The sequence below is a fragment of the Bos grunniens genome, chromosome 11 (assembly GCF_055505025.1).
Source record: "Bos grunniens cultivar Pamir isolate PY7600 chromosome 11, Bosgru_T2T1.0, whole genome shotgun sequence".
In the NCBI taxonomy this organism is placed as follows: domain Eukaryota; kingdom Metazoa; phylum Chordata; class Mammalia; order Artiodactyla; family Bovidae; genus Bos; species Bos grunniens.
In genome coordinates, this window is record NC_141175.1 from 69,490,907 (window position 1) to 69,515,824 (window position 24,918).

General features: G+C 36.7%; 1 protein-coding gene across 4 annotated transcripts in view; it reads left to right on the forward strand.

The window, feature by feature from the left end:
- PPP4R3B (protein phosphatase 4 regulatory subunit 3B) overlaps nucleotides 1-24,918 on the forward strand; it is a 52,950-nt gene that overhangs the window by 5,643 nt on the left and 22,389 nt on the right. For 2 of the 4 annotated variants that reach the window (XM_086326790.1, XM_086326791.1), the window contains exons 3-8: nucleotides 8,939-9,037; nucleotides 13,901-14,524; nucleotides 17,564-17,641; nucleotides 18,741-18,857; nucleotides 20,133-20,249; nucleotides 24,061-24,192. In XM_086326790.1, coding sequence (XP_086182916.1) covers nucleotides 8,939-9,037; nucleotides 13,901-14,524; nucleotides 17,564-17,641; nucleotides 18,741-18,857; nucleotides 20,133-20,249; nucleotides 24,061-24,192 — 1,167 coding nt within the window. Of the gene's footprint in view, nucleotides 1-382; nucleotides 6,355-8,938; nucleotides 9,038-13,900; nucleotides 14,525-17,563; nucleotides 17,642-18,740; nucleotides 18,858-20,132; nucleotides 20,250-24,060; nucleotides 24,193-24,918 lie in introns of those variants that run through there. The other 2 variants (XM_086326792.1, XM_086326793.1) reach the window with 2 other exon arrangements.

The window sequence follows — 24,918 nt, forward strand, 5'->3', positions numbered from 1 at the left end:
AGAGCTTGGTTTGCTAAACAAAAGGGAGCCATTATAGATTCTTGAGTAGGAGCCTAACGTGAAAGTAATACTCTGTTTAGGAACCCAGTGTGGCAATGTTATGAATATTGAATTGAGGGCAGGGAGGGAAACAGAAGAGCTTTAGGTAGCAAGACCTTTGCAGTAATTAAGATCAAGAAAATGAAAGTCTGTTCAAGTGTAGTAAGTGGAATTAGAAAAGAAGAAACAGAACTTCAGTATATTTTCAAAAAAATGCTGGAAAATTTGAGTAATGATTAAATATGGAAGAGAACTAACTGATTCACATTTTTGTATGGCAGAAATCAACACAACATCATAAAGTAATTATCCTCCAATTAAAATATTTTTACCACACAAATTTTTTTTTTTTTTTTTTTTTTAAAGAGAAACAAAGGTTACTCATGTTGAGTTCTGGGGACATGAAAATGATGGTTCTCTCCAGAAACTGGGAAGTTGAGAAGAAAGCAGGTTTACATTTATCATATGGTTATGTGCTTATTTTTTCTTAATGTTTTTTATTTTGAATAGGTAATACATTCATGTTGTTAAAAATAAGAAAGTATCTTTGAAGTCCTCCTACTCTGGATTCTGTCCATACAGTTTCCTTTACTAGAGGCCACCAGTGTTACCAGTTTCTTGTGTATCTTGCTAGAGGTTTTATGCATATGTAAACAAAGAAAGGCAATGCCAAAGAATGCTCAAACTAGCGCACAATTGCATTCATCTCACACTCTAGTAAAGTAATGCTCAAAATTCTCCAAGCCAGGCTTCAGCAATATGTGAACTGTGAACTTTCAGATGTTCAAGCTGGTTTTAGAAAACGCAGAGGAACGAGAAATCAAATTGCCAACATCCGCTGGATCATGGAAAAAGCAAGAGAGTTCCAGAAAAACATCCACTTCTGCTTTATTGACTATGCCAAAGCCTTTGACTGTGTAGATCACAATAAACTGTGGAAAATTCTTCAAGAGATGGGAATACCAGACCACCTGACCTGCCTCTTGAGAAACCTGTATGCATGTCAGGAAGCAACAGTTAGAACTGGACATAGAACAACAGACTGGTTCCAAATAGGAAAAGGAGTACGTCAAGGCTGTATATTGTCACCCTGCTTATTTATATGCAGAGTACATCATGAGAAATGCTGGGCTGGAAGATGAACAAGCTGGAATCAAAATTGCCGGGAGAAATATCAAAAACCTCAGATATGCAGATGACATCACCCTTATGGCAGAAAGTGAAGAGGAACTCAAAAGCCTCTTGATGAAAGTGAAAGAGGAGAGTGAAAAAGTTGGCTTAAAGCCCAACATTCAGAAAACGAAGATCATGGCATCTGGTCCTATCACTTCATGGGAAATAGATGTGAAAACAGTGTCAGACTTTATTTTTTTGGGCTCCAAAATCACTGCAGATGGTGACTGCAGCCATGAAATTAAAGGACGCTTACTCCTTGGAAGAAAAGTTATGACCAACCTAGACAGCACATTCAAAAGCAGAGATATTACTTTGTCAACAAAGGTCCGTCTAGTGAAGGGTATGGTTTTTCCAGTGGTCATGTATGGATGTGAGAGTTGGACTGTGAAGAAAGCTGAGCACCGAAGAATTGATGCTTTTGAACTGTGGTGTTGGAGAAGACTCTTGAGAGTCCCTTGGACTGCAAGGAGATCCAACCAGTCAATCCTAAAGGAGATCAGCCCTGGGTGTTCTTTGGAAGGAATGATGCTAAAGCTGAAACTCCAGTACTTTGGCCACCTCATGCGAAGAGTTGACTCATTGGAAAAGACTCTGATGCTGAGAGGGATTGGGGGCAGGAGGAGAAGGGGACAACAGGATGAGATGGCTGGATGGCATCACCGACTCGATGCACATGAGTTTGAGTGAACTCCGGGAGTTGGTGATGGACAGGGAGGCCTGGCGTGCTGCAATTCATGGGGTCGCAGAGTCGGACACGACTGAGCGACTGAACTGAACCGAAACAAATATGCATGCAATCGTCTACATAAAATTCTCCCTTTTATTGGCATGAGTGGTAGCAAACTGCATTTTGTTCTGTGCCTTATTTTCATTTAGGCTTTGATGTGAGTAAAATGAATAGGTCTGAAAATTGGACACTCTGGGATTAGAGATAGAGTAAGAGTTTGGTGTAGGAGATTCTGATTTGAGAATCATTGAATGTTATTTTTATCTACAAGAGATTACCTTTGAGAGAGTAGGTATAGAGAAAACAGAGCTTAAGGCTGAGTCTTGTTAAACTGTCGACATTTACTCATTCATCCAGTAATACTTGTTTGAGAGCTATTTGTGGTTTGGTTACTATGATTAATTTGAATTTTTAAAGTGCGGTTGAAAGCTCTTGAGTTTTCAGCATAGAAATGACATGATGCAAAATAGTAACATCAGTCTGTATAATTGAAGACAAGCAATAAATGGGAGACTGGTTGAGAGAGTGCAGCAGAGTCTAGTAAGCTAGAGAGAATGTTGAATCTAGTTAGGATAATGGCAGTAGAGATGGAAAGAGGAGGGGTGGTTAGATTTGAGATATATGTGAAGATAGAATTGACAGGGCATACTGCAGGATTAGATGTTTGTAATCAGGAATAAGGAAGATAACAGTGAAGAAGAAAGAATAAGCAATTGGAAAGAATAGAGCATCAGGAAAATATGTTGTCTTCAAACCAAGGGAAAATATAATTGGTAAGGAAAGAAGGGCCAGTCAGGCAGCAAATGCTGTTTCTTATCCTTTAAAGAGAAAGACTGAGAATATTCTACATTTTGGTTAGAATGTCCACTGAAATGAAGGTAGAAATGAAAATAATCTTATTGTATGTATCTGAATTGGCAAAATAATCCAATAAAATTGAGGATGTTGAGGTTTAGCCTAAGAACCATTATGAGGAATGAACTAATGAGTATGTGAGAGGGAAAGAGGTTGATAAAATTTTGAATGCTGCATTAAAATAGCTGCATGAATTTGTAATGAGTAGAATCTAGTCTGCACTTTGAACTGTAAATCAAGTGCATAAGTAGAGGACATGAATGATTGTGTAGGAAACATGAGGCACAGTGATTGGGTAGTGGTCTGGAATGGAACCAAGGAGGAATCTGGATATCATATGGAGAGGTCATTATTGTTTAGGGTCCTTTTTATTTATTTTATTTCCTTTCTTTACTGGTGGCTCAAAGAAACTGCTGGCAATGCAGGTTCAGTCCCTGGTTTGGGAAGATCCTCTGGAGAAGGAAATGGCAACCTACTCCAGAATTCTTCCCTGGAGAGTTCTGTGGACAGAGGAGCCTGGCAGGCCCAACTCCCTGGGGTCACAGAGAGTCAGACACAACTGAGCAACTGACACTTTAACTTCACTTGTTTCTTACAATGCCACAGGAGAGACGCTTGGGAAGCAAGTTCATTTTGCCATCTTTTAGAATTTGTTCACATTTCTTGGGGGGCATAGTGATAGAAACATGGGTTTAGAGTTTCATGGATACTCTTTAACTGTTTTTAATTCCATTATTTCTATCTATGATTTTGAGCAAATTTTCTCTGAACCTCACTTTTTAAGTGGGGATACTACCTGACTCATGTAATTGTTTTGAATTAATATATGAAAATTGATTTAGCACAGTACCTGACATAAGCACAGTAAGATAACTGTATTCATCGTCATCTAATAATAATCCTTCTGTAGGCAGCATTTTCCTCTTTTCCAGTAAGAAAAGACAATCAAAGAAGTTAAATACTCGGCTGAAGGTCATCGAAATAGTGGACAGTGAAACTGTGGGTGGTGCCGCCAGGTCCTCGATCTAGTTCAGGGTTACTCCCATTATGCCAAATATGTCAGATTTTGAGACGATAAGACCCTACTACTGCAAGTGGTGTCATCATGTCTGTCTTGGACTATATGTTATACCATACTGTATGTAATACTATGCATAGCTTTAAAAATCTATCTCAGAAAGCATTTAGGCCAACTATTGTTACAAACTGCAGGGGCTTCCCGGGTGACTCATTGATAAAGAATCCACCAGCCATTGCAAGGATGCAGGTTCAGTCCCTGGGTCAGGAAGATCCCCCGGAGAAGGAAATGGCAACCCATTCCAGTATTTTTGCCTGGAAATCCTGCACAGAGGAGCCAGGCTACAGTCCATGGGGTCACAAAAGAGTTGGACAGGAATTAGTGACTAAACAACAACAGAGAGTTACATGCTGCATTTTCTGGTTAATCTCACTGATTCCAGGCATCACATTGATTTTGAACCTGAAAATTGAATTCGTAAATCTAATAACCTGTTTTCCTTTTTTAGAAAAAAATAGTATTCCTTTGGAAAAACTTTAGCTCTTCCTGTATCAATTTTGTCAAAGTCATTGGGAGCAAAGATGGGCTTAGTCTGGCAAGCAGTAGGATCTCAAAAATTTTATGAGTAGATTTTATTCATGTTAATGAAGTGAATCATTACCAAGGAAGAGAACTGAAACATAATTCATTGGTTTGTTAGACCCTTTAAAAATGTGTCACAGATTTCTTTGCAAATATATAAAAATTAGAGACCCTTTCCCCAAAAAAGATGTTATGTATCAGGTTTTAGATAAAATTTTAAGGTGTCTGTAGACTCTGGATTAAGAACCTCTGATTTAAACAGTATTTGGCTCAAGAATGTATTTCTAATATATAAAACTTTAAATAACTATTTCTCATAATAAAACAACATTGTGAAAACCTGTTAGTAGAGGCTAAATTGTCAGGTTTCTCTAGCTCATGTCTTACTCCCATGCTGGGCTTGAACATAATCACCTTTATTTTTTCTTCTTCTTTTTACTCAATCAGACCAAATATAATTTTAAAGCTCATTTTAAATCTGACTTCATAAGGATATAGTGGTGATTAAGTGTTTTAGTTAATAGAGGAAAACTATGCTTTCCTTGGAGAAGGCAATGGCACCCCACTCCAGTACTCTTGCCTGGAAAATCCCATGGATGGAGGAGCCTGGTGCTGCAGTCCCTGGGGTCGCTGTGAGTTGGACACGACTGAGCGGCTTCGCTTTCACTTTTCACTCTCATCATTGAAGAAGGAAATGGCAACCCACTCCAGTGTTCCTGCCTGGAGAATCCCAGGGACTGGGAAGCCTGGTAGGCTGCTGTCTATGGGGTCGCACAGAGTCGGACATGACTAAAGTGACTTAGCAGCAGCAGCATGCTTTCCTTGGTTTAAACCAAAACATTAATAACATCGCAAAGATAACGCGTGCCACATACTGATTAGGAAAAAAATGGAAGATCACAACGTACAGTGATTGAAAACAGACTTTACTATGAAAAATTGGGCTTGACTCAATTTAGGCTTTTTGGTATGTAAGAAACTGTGGCATTTGACACTTCATTCTGGTATAAATATTCTTGTGCCAGCTCTCTATATATGTTCCCTTACCCAGCAATTTGACCCTTGGAATAAGCAGTTCTAAACAGTCCTTCTTAACGGGTACTTTTTTTACCAAGACAGTAAGATACAGAGAAGAGAGGGAAGGAAAGATGGATTTTGTCATCATTTGACTGAATAACAACAACATAGAGATGGAAGGTGTCTACTCTGACAGCATTTTCCTTTTCTCTGTTAACCAACTGGTGGTGTACTTAGATCATGTTCTCAAATTTGACTTATCCAAAGAATTACCTGAGATCCTTGTTAAAAATAAGGATTCTTAGACTTAATCCAGACCTGTATCCAGGGGAGAAGCATGGGAATCTGTATTTTTTTTACCACCTCCTGAGGTCAGTCCAAAATCACTGCAGATGGTGACTGCAGCCATGAAATTAAAAGACGCTTACTCCCTGGAAGGAAAGTTATGACCAACCTAGATAGCACATTCAAAAGCAGAGACATTACTTTGCCAACAAAGGTCCATCTAGTGAAGGGTATGGTTTTTCCAGTAGTCATGTATGGATGTGAGAGTTGGACTGTGAAGAAAGCTGATGCTTTTGAACTGTGGTGTTGGAGAAGACTCTTGAGAGTCTCTTGGACTGCAAGGAGATCCAACCAGTCCATTGTAAAGGAGATCAGCCCTAGGTATTCTTTGGAAGGAATGATGCTAAAGCTGAAACTCCAGTACTTTGGCCACCTCATGCGAAGAGTTGACTCATTGGAAAAGACTCTGATGCTGGGAGGGATTGGGGGCAGGAGGAGAAGGGGACAACAGAGGATGAGATGGCTGGATGGCATCACTGACTCGATGCACATGAGTTTGAGTGAACTCCGGGAGTTGGTGATGGACAGGGAGGCCTGGCGTGCTGCAATTCATGGGATCGCAAAGAGTCAGACACGACTGAGCAACTGAACTGAGGTCAGTCCCCTTTGCATTGAAAACGACCCTGAATATAAATCCTGTTTAGTTTCTGGGATTTTGATTGGCTTATGGATAAAGAGTTTACTGTTAAGGATGGGAAAGAAAGAACAAAAGAAAATGGTTAAGAAGAAAGATACTGCATCATTTTAATTCAGACTTTGTTGCTTACTTGGACTTTTCTCGGAAGATAGATTGGAACCAAAATGGAAGGGGCATTAAATACCTGGATAAAGAAAGGGTTTTGGATTTCATTCATTCTGCTATACTAGTGATCTCCAAAATGGAATGCACAGTAAGAATCATTGGAGAAGAAACCTGTTTATCAAAAATTGAATTTTGCTAATATTTAATGAAGTCACATGGTGAAGAATCAAAAATAAGCACAGTATTCTGAGAGAAGGGGATTCCCTGGTAGCTCAACTTTTAAAGAATCCACCTGCAGTGCAGGAGACCTCAGTTCAATTCCTGGGTCAGGAAGATCCACTGGAGAAGGGATAGGCTACCGACTCCAGTATTCTTGGGCTTCCCTGATGGCTCAGCTGGTAGAGAATCTGCCTGCAGTGCAGGAAACCTGGGTTTGAGCCCTGGGCTGAGAAGATCTCCTGGAGAAGGGAAAAGCTACCCACTCCAGTATTCTGGCCTGGAGAATGGGGTTGCAGAGTCAGACATGATTGAGCAATTTTCGCTTTTCTGAGAGAAGAGTAACATTTCCATGAAGACTGTTCCCCACCTATTATGAGTTGTTATAGCCTGTATATGCAGATAAATATTTACAGATATTTTCCAACTAAAATAACCCTAACAAAAATGTGCGTGTGCCTTAAAATGGGTTGAAGACAGTAATGAAAGTGCAAGTGAACAAGATAGTTGTCAAACAGATTTACACTCTCAGTGTAATCTGTTGGCCAAGTGACAAAGCCAAAACAATGATTAAAATAGGTAGTATAAAAAGTTGTCCCTCCCTCCCAAATTCAGAATTACTAAAAGGATGGCATTAAATATGGATTTGTATCTCCTGTCATTTATGGATATACTATGCCCTAACTATATTGAGTCTTAAAATTCTTAGTAATAATAATATGGAGCCATTACAGTTTAAACATTTTTAAAATATGCTTATCTTTTTAAGCTTTATATAAGCCTTTTAATTTCTGTTTTAGTATGAAATTAATGTTTTATAAAGTATGTATGACTCTACTAATATTATATTTCTTAAATAATATGTAAATAATTTGAGGCACACAGTTTTTAAAAGTTTGGAGATCACTATTTCTGCAGCTGCTTATCTGTTGAGCTCTAAGAAACTCAGAAACTGAGGAAAGAACATGGACCCTCTGCAGGTGCCCTAGTGCTTTAACCAGAATAGCTTTGTTTTTATCATTTTTTTTAATGGAGATTCTTAGTAAAATTTTGATTATAAAAAGAGCTCTCTTGATTTTTAAAAAAGATTTCAGAACCTCTTCTGTACATAATGGGAGCAACTAAAGGTTTTTTTTAAAGAGTGGCTTGCTCAAATAAAGGGGTTTTCCAGGTGGTGCTAACAGTAAAGAAGTCTTGTGCCAGTGCAGGAGACAAAAGAGAAGGGTTCAGTCCCTGGGTCAGGAACATCCTTTCGAGGAGGCATGGCAACCCACTCCAGTGTTCTTGCCTGGAGAATCCCATAGGCAGAGGAGCCTGGTGGGCAGAGAGTCAGACATGGCTGAAGCAGTTGAGCATACAAGCATGATGGCAAATAATCCCTTCCAAGAAGCATGGCCAATAAGAAGCCAGAACACAGATTTTCAGTGTCCTTTTTACCTGGTTGTACAACAAATAAGTGTTAATCTGAGTCCTAGATTAATTAAAAGATAGTTTTTACTTTCTTGTTAGAGCTACCAAAGTACTGAAATGTTTTCATTTTGAAATTTTTGTCTTTATTAATTTGGGGCTCACTTTTAGTTTTATATTTTTTAATATGAGGCTATAATATTTATAAATACTGGTTAACTGAACAATTAATATGTTTTCATAAATTATAGTTTTGATAATTGGAATAAGCTCAAATGGCATTTTTTTGAAATTCAAAGTTTTAGGCATATTAAACTTCCATTATTATGTATCCTTCAAAAGTCCATTTCATTTAGGTTCTCATAGTGATTTTAGTGTTTATACTTGTGCTTTAATTTAAAACCAAACTTTAGTTTTTAATAAGGGAGTTGACAGTTTTTCCCCAAAAGCATAACCTTTGGGAGAGAGATAATTAAAGACATCTGAATGTGTATACTATACTTTGGCCAAGAGTGCTAGTCAAACGTTTTGATTAAATGTTATCTTGGTAACATGAGCCTGCTAACATATCTTAATATTTTTTGTGTCAGAAGATTGCTCACTGACACTTTCAGTGTCAAAGCTATGATTTCTTTGCCAGTATAATACTAAAGTACAAAGGATAACAAAATTCAATTATATGGTGTCAGTCGAGTGCACATTAATTGCACTTATCTGAGGGCATTGCTTTGCTGTTTCCTGTCCGCTTGATTTTTATTTATACTTCGTAGTTATTTCTTCTGGTGTGATGACAGAAATCTTTATTTTTAAACAGGATACATTAATTGTTTGGTCAGAAGCTGAAAACTATGATCTGGCACTAAGTTTCCAGGAAAAAGCTGGCTGTGATGAGATCTGGGAAAAAATTTGTCAGGTAAGGTTATTTTAATAATATTTAACTCGCATGCATTTTTGATTTTTTTTTTCCATTTTATCGAAAAGAGGTATGTTAAAATGTGGAGAGATAAAACAGAAAACAAACATATAAGAAGGCTGACTGCCCATGTGGCTGACTCTAGTTTCCAGTACTCCCAGATGTTCAGCTGATACTGTGTGGTCCAGGATCTCTACCATAAACCATACAGTTAGCCACACATGTATGTGCATGATATATCTGCCATAGCACAAGGCCCCCAGGTAAACAAAACCACTCCTAATAGACAGGATATTCAGAGTACTTAGGGGTTACCTCTCAGGAATTAGACAAGGACCAAACCTTTCTTAGGTCTTCCCTGGTGGCTCAGAGGATAAAGCGTCTGCCTGCAATGCAGGAGACCCCGGTTCAATCGCTGGGTTGGGAAGATGCCCTGGAGAAGTAAATGGCAATCCACTCCAGTATTCTTGCCTGGAGAATCCCATGGAGAGAAGAGCCTGGCGGCCTGTATTCCATGGGGTCACAAAGAATTGGACACGACTGAGCGACTTCACACACACAAACCTTTCTTGGGACGAGAGTAGTCCTTTACTGCAAAGATCACCTTTTGGCCCTTGGCTGAGACTCTTACACCAAAATGATCATATTTGCCTTAGCATCTACATTTAGTGTAGCATATATGCGACAAAACAGTAGTATCGGTATGAATATGCCTAACATTTGGAGGAGCCACTCTGGGCTAGGGATAGATTTAAAGAAAAAACTATTCTGTCTTATAAAACCATGGTTTACTTTTTTGCACTATTTTGACTGATCATTTCCCTCCATCTACTATAATCTGTTTTAATACCTTATGGTCGACTCTAAAGAGAACTCTTGAGTATAGAAATTAGCTGATGTTAATAGCTAGTAAGTCCATTTATTCTTCATGTCAGTCATTTTCTATTGACATTACATGCTCCTTAGTACATTTGATCATGAATATCATCATAAGACTTATGTACTTAAGGTAGTTGGTCAACAGTAGCAATGTTATACCATGTTAGTATATATAATCTGAAAAGTAAGAGCCAAAGTGGATACTGGCACATTACTGTTGGGTTGGCCAAGTTATTTCTGGCTTTTCCAGAAGATGTTACAGAAAGAACAAGCTTCTTTGGCCAAACCAGTAGAATCCCACTCAGTCATTAATAATTAGTCCATCAGTTCATCATATTGTATGGCAGTGTCTCCCAGAGTGGTGTCAGTTCTGTCTGGTTGACCTACAGACTTCCATTCAACTTTTTTGAGTCCCAGGAGCAGTGGTAGACTTAGTAAATATATAGCTTCAGCCTCCAGGCATCTGTTATAATTGAACTAAGAGAATACCATCTCTTACTCTGAGCTTTTTTAAGGCACCCATGTTAATACTTGATTTCTCTCATTATATTACCTACTTATTCATTACTTTGCCCTCTGTTATCATTTCTTCTCCCTATTTGTCATTGATTTTTACCCAAACTTTTCCACCTTTGAAAGGAATGTTATGTTTGGCCACTCTGCTGGTCTCCCAAGGTTAATTTTTTACTACACAACTCAGTACTATGCTTTTAAAATCTATCCGTGTTTCTGAGTATAGATGGTATTCTGTGTGGTATTCTACAGAACCATACATTATGTTTTAGTTCTGGGAGGTCATTCCTAACTTTGAAAGAACAATTTCAATAAAAAACATATTTCCTGGTCATTTCTTAACTCCTTATAATGATAAAATAGAATTCCTCTCTGAAAAAGATTGATAGCTCAAGGAACACTAAGTATCTTAAGGGTAATGGTGAATGATAGAACAGAAAGAATCATTGGGAAAAAAGAAGTTATAAAAACCTGGAGCTCAGATAATTGATAATATATGGAGCTCTTAGAAAGCACAGTCAGAATTACATATGGAACTTTTAACCTTAGAAAATGGTAGGGACATTTTCTTTGAAACAGATGAAGGAAGTGGGTGAAGATACAAGTTGTGAGATGGAAAAAAAGAATGTTGGAGGAAGTTGAATACTCAGTGGCCTCTTGGAGAAAAAGATCTCTTTTGTGAAACTTAAAGGAGAAATAGTGTTTGACAGTTGAAAAGGAAAAAAATTTAAAGCAGTAACTGTAAGGCACTAATGACTGTGATTGGTGTGTGGGAAATACAGATTTTCATTGAGAATCCTATTGATAGTGGACTCGCCATGAACCTTTTCAGCATAAAGTTGACTGACTTAAAGAATGTTAAGGACAGTTTATGTTGTAATAACAAAATCTTGAAATTTCAGTGGCTTATCACAACAAAAGCTTGGTTTTTTTCCCTTAATGCTGTTTGACCAATATTGGAGAGGAAGGAACTTTGCTTAGCAGAGTCACTCGGGGGCCCAAGTTGATAAGAGAATTCATTTTAATATTTCCAAGGTTATTGCAAAGTGGGAAAGAAAAGTGATGAATCAGGGGCACTGGTTTTTAAAATCTCTTTCCAGAAGTTACACATGGCACTTTTGTTCACATTTTATTGGCCAAAGCAAGTCACACAGCTCCGTGTAACTTCATTGAATCAATGAACTCACGTGCCACAAGAGACAGAACCAGAAATAATTGGTGGACAGCACTGTTGTGTGTTTGTAGCTCAGTCATGTCTGACTCTGCAACCCCATGGATTGTAGCCCACCAGGCTCTTCTGTGCATGGGATTCTCCAGGCAGGAATACTGGAGTGGGTTGCCATTTCCTTTTCCAGGGGATCTTCCTGACCCAGGGATCGAACCCAGGTCTCCTGCATTGCAAGCAGATGCTTTACCACCTCTGCTACTAGGGAAGCCCAGTGGACAACACTATTGACATCCAAATAGACACTTGGGTTTGTGTGCAATTGACAGATCAGAGTTACGTTTAGGAGAGAATTGAGGAAGCTTGTAAGGGTTAATACTAGATAACAAAGAAATAAACATGCTATAACCAAAATAATGGTTCCAGAGCTATGCTTTTATTTTTAAACTTATGCAAACCATGTTCATTTGAAGTGTAAGTTAACTCCTCTGGTTTCCTTTTTTTTGTTCTTTGTAACCTCTGATTCTTCTTTCTTCCCCTCAGGCTTCCATTTCTCTTTTCTCTGGTTTCTGTTAGAGTCTTCTGGGCTTAACCGTTACCCTAATACCAAATATCTATTTTCTCTTGTATTTTTCCAGAGTAGTAGGCCCATGGGCTTCCCACGTGGTTCAATTATTAAGAATCTGCTTGCCAACCAGGAGACGCAGGTTCAGTCCCTGGGTCGGGAAGATCCCCTGAAGAAGGAAATGGCAACCCACTCCAGTATTGTTGCCTGGAAAATCCCATGGACAGAGGAGCCTGGCGGACTACAGTCCATGGGGTCAAAAAAGACATGACTTAGTAACTACACAACAACAGAAGCCCCACAGGTTTAGTTGTCAGCTGGATATTCAAACACCTCAAACTCACATCAGTTGGTTAAAGAAGCCATGATCTTCCTAATGACAAGTTTAAAACTGTAGGGTCATTGCGATTCCTTTCCTATTTTATAGCTATTCCTCACCTGCCCCAACATCACAATCCAAATTCAGTTGTTCATTTACCCTTTGTAATAACAACCTATTACCTACATTTTCAAGTTTATCTCATGCAGCTGATGCCAGGTCAACTTTCTCAAGTGCTACACATTCACTTCCCTGAACCATCCAGATGTTTAGCTTGACTTTCCATGATCTGGTTTCATTCACTCTGCATTTCCAATTTTGCTGTTTGCCGTGTGCATGTCCTATGCTTTCATTTCTCTGGCTCTGTGCTCTTTCCCCTTGCACTTTGAATACCTTTTTCTCCCTCTGAATCTTACCGTTTAAGATTTCTTAAAATTTCAAATGCCGTCTGTGGCTTTTATGATCCCAAGACATTTTATCTGAACTGTTCTTATGACCTTGCTTATAGTATATCTTAAATTTATATGTCATCTTCCCTAGGTCCAGATATTCTGTTGAAAACTCAGAAGTAAAAAAAATACTGTCATTCCTCCAAAAAAAATACACATGCATTAGTATATCCGTCTACTTTTTACTCTTAAGTTCTTGGATCTTTTTTCATGTGTTGCTTTGGTGAATTTGGAAATTTGTGGAACTTTGTCTATTTAGGATATTCAGGGTGTTTTAAGGTGGAGAATAGAAGATTATTACACGATTGGATTAGGAATTAGAAAAATTTATGAAAAGTCAAATTCTAAGCTTTTTCTTTTAGAGTAATTCGTTAGAAAATTTGTTAGCCTTGCTTTTCTTCAATCATAAAACAGTCAACCTGAATCATATAGCAGTTCTTTATTCATTATAGTGTAATTTTTATCTAGATGTTAGAACCTTTGGAGGCTTTATCACAGATGTTAAATGAATGCCAGTTTTTAATATTTTTTTATTAGTCTGTTTATCAGTTTCAGACTCAGAGCAAAAGCAAATATTTTTTCAAAAATATTTTGAGGAAATCTTATTTTCTTAGTCTTGAATAGACAAGGAGTTGGGTTTTAATTTGGTTTGAACTCAATAGTGTCCTTGTTAAGCCAGTGTGGTGGTGCTTTGTTATACATAATAATTTGGAGGACTGAGAGAAGAGTTAATTTCTGCAAAGTTCACTCCACTTTATCTGAAATACTCAGGTTATTAGGTATCAGAATTAACTTCAAGTTATAAGTTGGGAAATTTAGAAGTGAAATCATCTGCAGTCAGTAACTGAAGACTCAAATAATTTTAATTCCTTAAAAGGTATGTTTACTTAAATTCAGTGGTGAGTGGTTTGGTTTCCGAAATTTTGAATTCTTTTGTTTTTTAAGGTAACCAGCTGTGCCTGTATATTTTTAGGTTCAAGGTAAGGATCCATCAGTGGAAGTCACACAGGACCTTATTGATGAATCAGAAGAAGAACGATTTGAGGAAATGCCTGAAACCAGTCATCTGATTGACCTACCCACATGTGAACTCAATAAACTTGAAGAGATTGCTGACTTAGTTACCTCAGTTCTCTCCTCACCTATCCGTAGGGAAAAGCTGGCTCTGGCCTTGGAAAATGAAGGCTATATTAAAAAACTACTGCAGCTATTCCAAGCTTGTGAGAACCTGGAAAACACTGAAGGCTTACACCATTTGTATGAAATTATTAGAGGAATCTTATTCCTAAATAAGGCAACTCTGTTTGAGGTTATGTTTTCTGATGAGTGTATCATGGATGTCGTGGGATGTCTTGAATATGACCCTGCTTTGGCTCAGCCAAAAAGGCACCGAGAATTCTTGACCAAAACTGCAAAGTTTAAGGAAGTTATACCAATAACAGACTCTGAACTAAGGCAAAAAATACATCAGACTTACAGGGTACAATACATTCAGGACATCATTTTGCCTACACCATCAGTTTTTGAAGAGAATTTTCTTTCTACTCTTACATCTTTTATTTTCTTCAACAAAGTTGAAATAGTCAGCATGTTGCAGGTAAGTAAACTAAGGTGTTCTTCACAATTCTGTTTTCAAATATGTAGTCACCTTAATAGTTAAGCTGGTGTTTGTTCCTTCTTTTTGAAATATTTATTTTGTTTACTTTAAATGTACTATCAAACACAGAAAACAGGGCTTTATCTCATAGTTTTCTGAAGAGTCATTTCTTAGTGTGATCTTTTATATTTCTAAATCTCCTGTCATGCAGCTGGGTTGTGTTTTTTTTTTTTAACTTTTCATTTTTTGCATTTAAAACATTGTGGTACAGTGTATGTGACATAAAATTCAGAATTTTAATAATTTTAAGTGTACAGTTCATAGCAGTGAGTACATTGACAGTGCTATGCAGCCATCACTACTGTCCATTTCCCGAACTTTTTCCATCTTAAACAGAAGCAGCTTATTTTTTAAAATACCTTTTATGCCATTTTGTGAGACCTAATTATTATTGTGGGTATGTGAGAGTGTGTGTGCTTAAAGCTTCCCAGATAATTCAGATATGCAGCCAGGACTAAGACTGACTGATTTTTTCTGTTTCCTTGAATTGTTTAACGGAAGTTTTGTACCTCTAATGGTGAATGAGTCCTGGGTTTGGCATTTTGGTTTTGTGCATGTGCCCATTTTTACATCGTTGCAGAGAAAAAAGTTTAATTTCAGACTTTATAGGAGCAGCTCCGCTTTTCCCCTTAAGGTTTTGTTACCTAAAGTAGTAGACATGCACAATTTGACTTAGAATAATTATGATTTATTAAAAAGCTCTTAAAGTGAAATGGTAAAGAAAAACTGAAATGATCTAAGGAAACTAGTTTAATTATTAATACTTAGAGAAGCAGGAATTTAGGGGGAGATTTCCCAGCTGTATTTATGATAGGCTTTAAGCTGTCATTCAGTAGCTCCCTTAATACATATATCAGAACAGAGTGCTTTTGTAGAATGTTATCAAGAATAACAGGGGCTTCCCTGGTGGTCCAGTGGATAAAACTGTACTCCCAATGTAGGGGACCCGGATTCGATCCCTGGTTGGGGAGTTAGATCCCACAAGTCACAATTAAGAGTGCTTATGCCACAACTAAGACCCAGCACAGCCAAATTAAAAATTTTTTTTTCATAATAGAGATCAGGGAAAAAAAATACTGGGAATCAGAAAGCATTCTCCTAGCAGACTGTAGTACTTGAAATTGCTTCTCTAATCCTTTATGGAGTTTTAGCTGTCAGCACACAAATAATGAATCCTATAAGAAGAATTTAAATGGGAAATTGCATTTATCAAAGAACTGGAACTATTTTCCAATGAAAACATTCTGAAAATAGTTAAAAATCTTTAGACAGGAAAGAAGGACTTAATCTGGAAGCAATGCAGGAAAAGAAAAATTTATAAAAGGTGTTGAGATAAATGTGTATTTATTCACTAAAATCTAAAATATTGAGACAGATAAATGATTTGAAGGATAAGTGATTTATACAGTTGAACTGTCTCAGAAGGTGAATGATTCAGACCTCCATACATAAGGTCCAAAGGGAATCAACAGATTAACAAAAGGAACACTTCTGCGTCAGTGAAAGGGGTTATTTGTCAATGATGTGTCTTTGAGTAGCACCAAAGGATATTTATTGGGAGAGCATATTATATTTTCCATAGTCATACCTAGTGCTTTTCATTTATTTTTTCATATGTGCTCTATCTTGTTTCAGAAAGGCTTTAAGGGATTGATACCTCTTCATGGGGGATTCACAGTAAGAAAAGGAGCAGGTTTATTAGCTAGTGGTAAAGAACCTGCCAGCAAGTGCCGGAGACATAAAAGACCCAGGTTCAGTCCCTGAGTCTGAAGATCCCCTGGAGGAGGGCATGGCAGACCACTTCAGTATTGTTGCCTGGAGAATTCGATGGACAGAGGTGTCTGGCAGACCCCAGTTCATGCAGTCACAAAGAGTCAGACACAACTGAAGTGATTTGTACCCAACATACTAGCTATATCCTTAATATGTCATGGTTTGATTTTTATTGTCAACCATGCAGTTACCACTATTACAAATATTTTTAGGTTATGTTCTTTTAATTAATTTAAATTATTAGAGTTATATTTCATAAAAGTGAATTTTGAAGATTACTAAAGCTTAAAGCATGACTTCGGAGAAGGCAATGGCACCCTACTCCAGTACTTTTGCCTGGAAAATCCCATGGACAGAGGAGCCTGGTAGGCTGTAGTCCATGGGGTTGCTAAGAGTCGGACACGACTGAGCGACTTCACTTTCACTTTTCATTTTCATGCATTGGAGAAGGAAATGGCAACCCACTCCAGTGTTCTTGCCTGGAGAATCCCAGGGACAGGGGAGCCTGGTGGGCTGCCGTCTATGGGGTCGCACAGAGTTGGACACGACTGAAGTGACTTGGCAGCAGTAAAGCATGACTTTCAGCAGGTTTTGATGAAGATCTTCTCTAAAGTGAATTTCAATATTCATGTCAATTTTTTCCTTTGTAATATAATTGTTCATACTTATTCTAGAAAATTGGAAAATACAAATGAGCAAAGAAGAAAATCACTGAAAATCCATTACCAAAAGATAATCACTGTTAGCATTTATAATCTTACCGCTATCAGACGTCAGTATTCTTTACTGCCAAATTTGTAACTCCCATTATTCTGATCCACTATGGACTAATAATGAAATCTTCAAATTTGTTTGAATTATGTTTAAATTAAGCGTAAATAAATAGACCCTGAACAGGAGCTAGAGAGGCACTCAGTTAAGGTGAATAGACTTTTCATGCATGCTCTTTAGAACATCAAATTTTTGTTTTTCAAATAGTTCTTTAGGGGTTTCTGATTAAATGTAAATGAGGTAGTAATATATGTCTAGCTAATATTGAAAGGTATTGTCAAATTTTGAACCTTATAACATGAATATACTGGAATTTTAAGTTTATAATGAAACTGCTAGTAGGTTTCCATCTACTTTTATTGTAATTTGTAAAATCAAATGAGTATAACTTTATACTTTTGTTAATATTTCATAGTAATATTTCTTCTCATGTAGGAAGATGAGAAATTTTTGTCTGAAGTTTTTGCACAATTAACAGATGAGGCCACGGATGATGATAAACGACGTGAATTGGTAAGTTATTATTGAAATTCACATGCTTAAAGAGCTCTTACTCTTTTGGCATACATAGCTTTTAATATTGAGCTTGTTAATTTAAGAGGAAGACTTTTATAATTGGTATGAAAGTAACAGATGACCCTTGAGCAACATACGTTTGAACTATGAGTCCATCTAGACACAGATTTTTTTGTTTTTTCAGTAGTAAACACCACAGTACTGCATAGTTCAAGGTTGGATATGGTACAGTAGATATGGAGGGCCTGCTGTAAAATTACATGCAGGTGTTTGACTTAGTGGAGGGTGGGTTCCCCAACCCCTGTATTGTCAAGGGTCAACTGTATTTAAATTATACTATAAAATGATTATCCTTAAAATTTCTAAAACTTATTATTTTATATATCTTAGAAGTTTTTAGAGGTATTTAATTTTTCCCCCCAGTGAGGGAATATGTGCCTTATAAATTATAAAATCAGACATGTGGATTATATTAGCACAGAACTACAAACTCATATATTTTTGTGGTTGTAGAAACATTATTTAGATGCTTTTTTTTTTTTTTTTTTTAAATAGGTAGGGAGAATCCTGGCAGAAACCAACACAATATTGTAAAGCACTTATCAATTAAAAATAAATTTTAAAAAATGGGAGAATCCTTCTTGAATAAATGAATGATAAATAATTTGGCTCTTAGAGATGCTTTTATTTCAAATGTGTTGATAGTTAGGTTTTTGAGATATAAACCACGCTTAGGGGAAAGAGAATGGTGACTACTGTTTATCAACAGTTGACCATTTTTTTAAACTTTATAGTCAGATGCTAAAGAAATACTGAAAGAGAATTAGAGGTTTCCTGGTGTAAAGGGGTAATTTTATAAATGAAAAACGTAATATGCCATTAATAAATAACTATACCAAAGATGAATTGGCTGATTTGAAGTCAGGGTATCCTGGCTCCTCATAACCTAAAGAACATAGAAACCATGTTATAATAAATGGTGGCTGGGTTTTCAGGTCTTTGAGGTTTAATTCCACACTGGTAGTTCACATTACAGTTTGCCCCAAGGTTTCTTTTAATGTGTGTCAGCTTCTCACTATACTTTCTAACGTTACAGGTTAATTTTTTCAAGGAATTTTGTGCGTTTTCTCAGACATTACAACCTCAAAACAGAGACGCATTTTTCAAAACTCTGGCAAAGTTGGGGATTCTTCCTGCTCTTGAAATCGTAATGGTAATTATATAGCTTCATTTCATGTTTTTGAAATTGAAAATTTGTAATAGTTTTATATTGTGGATGGGAAGTAATTTATTATAGTAATGCATGCTGAATATTTTAAGTTGTAATTCACTTGGTACTACTGTGGGCAGGAATCCCTCAGAAGAAATGGAGTAGCCATCATGGCCAACAAAAGAGTTCGAAATGCAGTATTTGGATGCAATCTCAAAAACAACAGAATGATCTCTGTTCGTTTCCAAGGCAAACCATTCATTATCACAGTAATCCAAGTCTATGCCCCAACCAGCAATGCTGAAGAAGCTGAAGTTGAACGGTTCTATGAAGACCTACAAGACCTTTTAGAACTAACACCCAAAAAAGATGTCCTTTTCATTATAGGGGACTGGAATGCAAAAGTAGGAAGTCAGGAAACACCTAGAGTAACAGGCAAATTTGGCCTTGGAGTACGGAATGAAGAAGGGCAAAGACTAATAGAGTTTTGCCAAGAAGATGCACTGGTCATAACAAGCACCCTCTTCCAACAACACAAGAGAAGACTCTACACATGGACATCACCAGATGGTCAACACCGAAATCAGATTGATTATATTCTTTGCAGCCAAAGATAGAGAAGCTCTATACAGTCAACAAAAACAAGACCAGGAGCTAACTGTGGCTCAGATCATGAACTCCTTATTGCCAAATTCAGACTGAAATTGAAGAAAGTAGGAAAAACCACTACACCATTCAGGTATGACCTAAATCAAATCCCTTATGATTATACAGTGGAAGTGAGAAATAGATTTAAGGGCCTAGATCTGATAGAGTGCCTGATGAACTATGGACTGAGGTTCGTGACATTGTACAGGAGACAGGGCTCAAGACCATGGGAAAGAAATGCAAAAAAGCAAAATGGCTGTCTGGGGAGGCCTTACAAATGGCTGTGAAAAGAAGAGAAGCAAAAAGCAAAGGAGAAAAGGAAAGATATAAGCATCTGAATGCAGAGTTCCAAAGAATAGCAAGGAGAGATAAGAAAGCCTTCTTCAGCAATCAATGCAAAGAAATAGAGGAAAACAACAGAATGGGAACGACTAGAGATCTCTTCAAGAAAATTAAGAGATAGCAAGGGAACATTTGAAATAAAAGCATTTAGTATTTGTTGAAGAAAATGATGAGAGGTATGTATTTTGATTCTAGTACCATGTCTAAATCCAAAAATATGTTTGCCATAGATCTGGGAGAAAAGAGGGGGTCAACATTCTCCAAGTAATCTGATTCTCCTTTTATCAGGGCATGGACGATTTGCAAGTCAGGTCAGCTGCAACAGATATATTTTCTTATCTAGTAGAGTTTAGTCCATCCATGGTCCGAGAATTTGTAATGCAAGAAGCCCAACAGAGTGATGACGTAAGTAGTACTGTTTTGGTTCCATGTGAATTACCTATAGAATAATATTTGCAGACTGTTGAGAGAAAAGGGATATAACCGTAATTTTAATCTTTTATAAAGAATAATTGGATTTCTAATCAGTTGTGACTTTGGCAAGCCCAGAATATATAGCAGTTGATGTGTTTATTGTTAAAAAAAAAAAATTCAAACTAGTATTGAGATAGATTTAGTGAATCTAATGAAATGTAACTCTAAACCCTTAGGTCAAGCACTTTTCTAGTATAACTTAGAAGTTGCTCTTGCATGTTCAGATGTGTCTGTTATTTTAGTGGGGATGAACATTTAAATATGAAACCAACCACTACAAAAATGCTGAACTTTCCCCTTAAACTATTTTAAAGACAAAATGAACATATGTTCATAATGAAGTACCTTTATGTTAAATGTATGTTAGTGTTAAGTAGAAAATAACTAAAATTTAATAATGTTCCTTCTTAAAGAAGGTCTAGATTCCCAATGCTAATTTGATTCTTTTATGTTTTTGTTACTGTTGAATTAATGTCTGTTTAGATTTTTGCATTCTATTTTTGTTAGATATTTCCAGTTTTTTTTAAGGCAGTTTTTAGAATCAGGACTAATGCTATTGTTCAGGTAGTAGGAAAGAAATAGAAGAAATATTTTGTATTAAGTATATTTTAAAGTTTAAATGATGCTAAATCTGACTAAAGAAATACTCAGTGTGTTAATTGATTTACCATGTCACTGTTGATATCATCTTAGTGTCATTTTTACAAAAGGTAACTTTGAAACAAACACATCTTCATCCTCAGTGATGCGTGGGATTATGAGCATTCATCATAAAATCTCTCAAACCTAGTAACTTAGAATTCTTAATTTTTAAATCTTTTATTTATGTTTTCATGAGGAATATTTCCTTGTTTACATTTAACTGATGCATGAGGCATGGGGAAGCAGTTACTCATTCTTAACATTGAAAAGTCCCTTTTTAATTTCTCTTTTTCTTGTAGTCACAGTCTCTAGTCTTTGATTTCCCTGAATTTTCTGAAGTCTAACAATTTTCCAATTTAAAATTTCTGTTTACATCAAAATAAGTTAGCCCACAAATGAAGCTAAATTATTTTTTCTTTAATTTCCAGAATTAAGAAGTCTACATGCTGAATTCTATGTTAAATTGGTGGTAACATTGAAGAAATAACTTAGCTCTGTATTCAGTGTGCAGTTAATGTTTTGATGCTCTCTCAAAATAAACGCACAACATTCAAACTTTTCTTTCTAGTACTATAGAGCAGATTTGGTTTTAGCAACATGGATTACAGGATTAAAATGTGTTAAGATACAAGGAAATGTTAACATTTTTACTATAGTCATTATATCTATGCACAGATTCTAATATTTTCTTGATCTTATCAGAATGTGTCAGTGCAAATCTGTCATGTAACTTTGTCATGGTTGCCACTTGACTAACAGTGACTGTATAAAGCTGTAGATGATAAAATGTATCTCAGCATCTAGAAGTTAAAAAGTTTTTAAGAAACCTTGGAAGCAATGGAATAAAGTATGTTATTTGTTTCCCAATCAGAAAATAGGGAGGCCAGCCGATTATCTGGATAAAGTTAATTCCATATATAGATACCCAGAACTTTCCTTCTGTTTCTAATTATTTTCCTCTGTGGCTAATTATTTAAGAATTGAAAAATTCTTAAACCCACTTAAATGTACTTTAAAAACAAAAGTATGTATTTCTAAGAATACTATGACGTTGGAATGTGATAAAACCAACAGCAGTACTGTTTCTCTAAAACTTGATTTAGAAACTATTATACCAAGGCTTTGAAGCATCTTCCAGAAGCTGTAACTAATCTCACTCATGCTATTTAGATGAAGGATGGCAGACTTTTCTTAAAGGGCCAAAAGGTAAATAGGACTTGGTGGGTCCTTTAGTCTCTGTCGCAGCTACTCAACTCTTTCTCTTTAGTATGAACCATCTATAGATGGTTTGAAAATGAATAGGTGTGGCTGTGTTCCAGTAAATGTTTTATTGTAAAGCTATTTACAAAGTGAACAACCAGTCAGGTAGTTTGGTAGTTTAATGACCCCTGGCTTAGACTCCAGAATATTGCAAGTAAATAGTGGTGGCATTTGGAAGCTGGTTCTGAATTGAAGTTTCTTTTTTTTTTTTTTATTTTATTTTATTTTTAAACTTTACATAATTGTATTAGTTTTGCCAAATATCAAAATGAATCCGCCACAGGTATACATGTGTTCCCCATCCTGAACCCTCCTCCCTCCTCCCTCTGAATTGAAGTTTCTAATTGCAAAGCTTCTCTGATAATATAAAGAGAAGTAAAACTCAGGTCATGGTAGTAAAGCAACATTAATGGGATAGGAGTTACTAGGCTTCTCCTAAGACTACAAATTTAAGAGAGTGTTCTCAAGAGTAAATTTTGGTGACCTAGCGCTGGAATAATGTCCCTGTGGTTACTCTTTAATGGCCTATTTTCAGATCAAGTCATAGTGTGACATCCGAAGAAGTAATTTTCCTGTTGTTTGTCTTAAATCTCCATTATTTTGCTGTAAGTTGCTTGATCATGAGTTTTCTAGTGTGATGAATGCCATTGTTGGAGAAGCAGATTAAGGAAAATTAGATTTGTTTTAACCAGAAAAGAACTATACCATGCAGTTAGAAATGCTGGCTTGAATTTTGAGAGTGGTCTGACTTAAATGACTGCTGAATTTTAGTTCCATTGGAGAAAACAGCATGGAAGAGTTAAAATAAGGCCGCTTACCTAGCTAGTTATTAGCTGTACTGCCGTTAGAGGCTTGGTCCTTTAATTTAGCTGTTCTTCCTGTTCATCAAGTTTGTTAAGAAAATGAAGCCTGTTTTACAGACAGTGAAAGTGAAAGTCACTCAGTCGTATCCAACTCTTTGCAACCCTGTGGACTGACTATACAGTCCATGGAATTCTGTAGGCCAGAATACTGGAGTGGGTAGCCTTTCCCTTCTCCAGGGTATCTTCCCAACCCAGGGATGGAACCCAGATCTTCCACATTGCAGGTGGATTCTTCACCAGCTGAGCCACAAGGGAAGCCCATTTTACAAACGACTAGCTTATAATGCTGGTAATGCTTTTAGCTCATTGATGAATGTTAAATCATTCATTATATTAGGAATTATTTGTTCATTGTCTCAGCACATTTGTTACTTTGAAGTGGGTTTAGTCATGCATTATAGGTAGATTAATTTTAATTGTTTGCTGAGGTGAGCATACTTCTGGGATAAGACCATTTTGCTATTCCATATTACTCTCCACAACATAATCTCTAGCCACATGGTTAATGCCAGTTTTTTAGAAGTTGATTTTTACTTAGTTTGCAGAATCCAGTAATTAATACTAATAATAATACCTAACATGTATCATAGGGCTCATCTCATTTGTTACCCATCTCCCAGTGTCTTTCATTGTCTGGTGTCACCAGTTGTAGTTTCATATATTTTGTCAGTGTTTTTTTGTTGCCGAGATTGAGAATACGTTAGCGAATAAGAATTGCTGGTAAATGACTTTGCTTTCCGTTGCCTATATTGATGATATTGTAAGCTATTGTGTGCTCTGATTTTTGTTTGGTTTTGAGTGGGTTTCTTTTTACTCTAGTATGTTTATAGAACTTTGAAGACATGAGGATTAAAAAGTTTAGATAACTTCATCCATTCTTTTTTTTTTCCTTCCTGTATGATTCTGATTTTGTTCTTTCAGCTGGTGTGTTTGTCTTATATCGAAACCAGGTCTCATAGAAACCTGTTTTCTTCCAGGATATCCTTCTTATTAATGTAGTAATTGAACAAATGATCTGTGACACTGATCCTGAGCTAGGAGGTGCTGTTCAGTTAATGGGACTTCTTCGTACTCTAATTGATCCAGAGAACATGCTGGCTACAACTAATGTAAGAAATTACTCTGCAGTAGAAACATTTTGGTCTAGTCAGTTTTAGATGATTTTATTTATACTAAGTTATGTATAAATACATAAATTATATGTAAATATTTAAATTTTGAAAATTTGTACAATTTTGAAAAGCATTCAAGCATTTGTACACTCAGTATTCGAGTAGCGGTAATACTCCTCTAGCAGTTATTTTTCGGAGAAGGCAATGGCACCCCACTCCAGTATTCTTGCCTGGAAAATCCCATGGACAGAGGAGCCTGGTAGGCTGCAGTCCATGGGGTTGCTAAGAGTCGGACTCGACTGAGCGACTTCACTTTCTCTTTTCACTTTCATGCATTGGAGAAGGAAATGGCAACCCACTCCAGTGTTCTTGCCTGGAGAATCCCAGGGATGGGGAAGCCTGGTGGGCTGCCATCTAGGGGTCACACAGAGTCGGACACAACTGAAGTGACTTAGCATAGCATAGCATAGCATAGCAGTTATTTTTGCAGCAAAATACAAGATTGTAATCTGCTAAAATCTTGGTAAAATGCTAGCACTTCTATTTTTGTTTCTTGGCCTCTGTATGTTAGCATCTTAAAAATTAAAACAGCAATGTGAATATAATTAACACTACTGAACTATATATAAACTTAAAAATGGGTAAGATGGTAAATTCTATATGTTTATCACAGTAAAAAAGAAACAGTATGTATCAGATTATGTTAATTGCATGGTAAAAGGA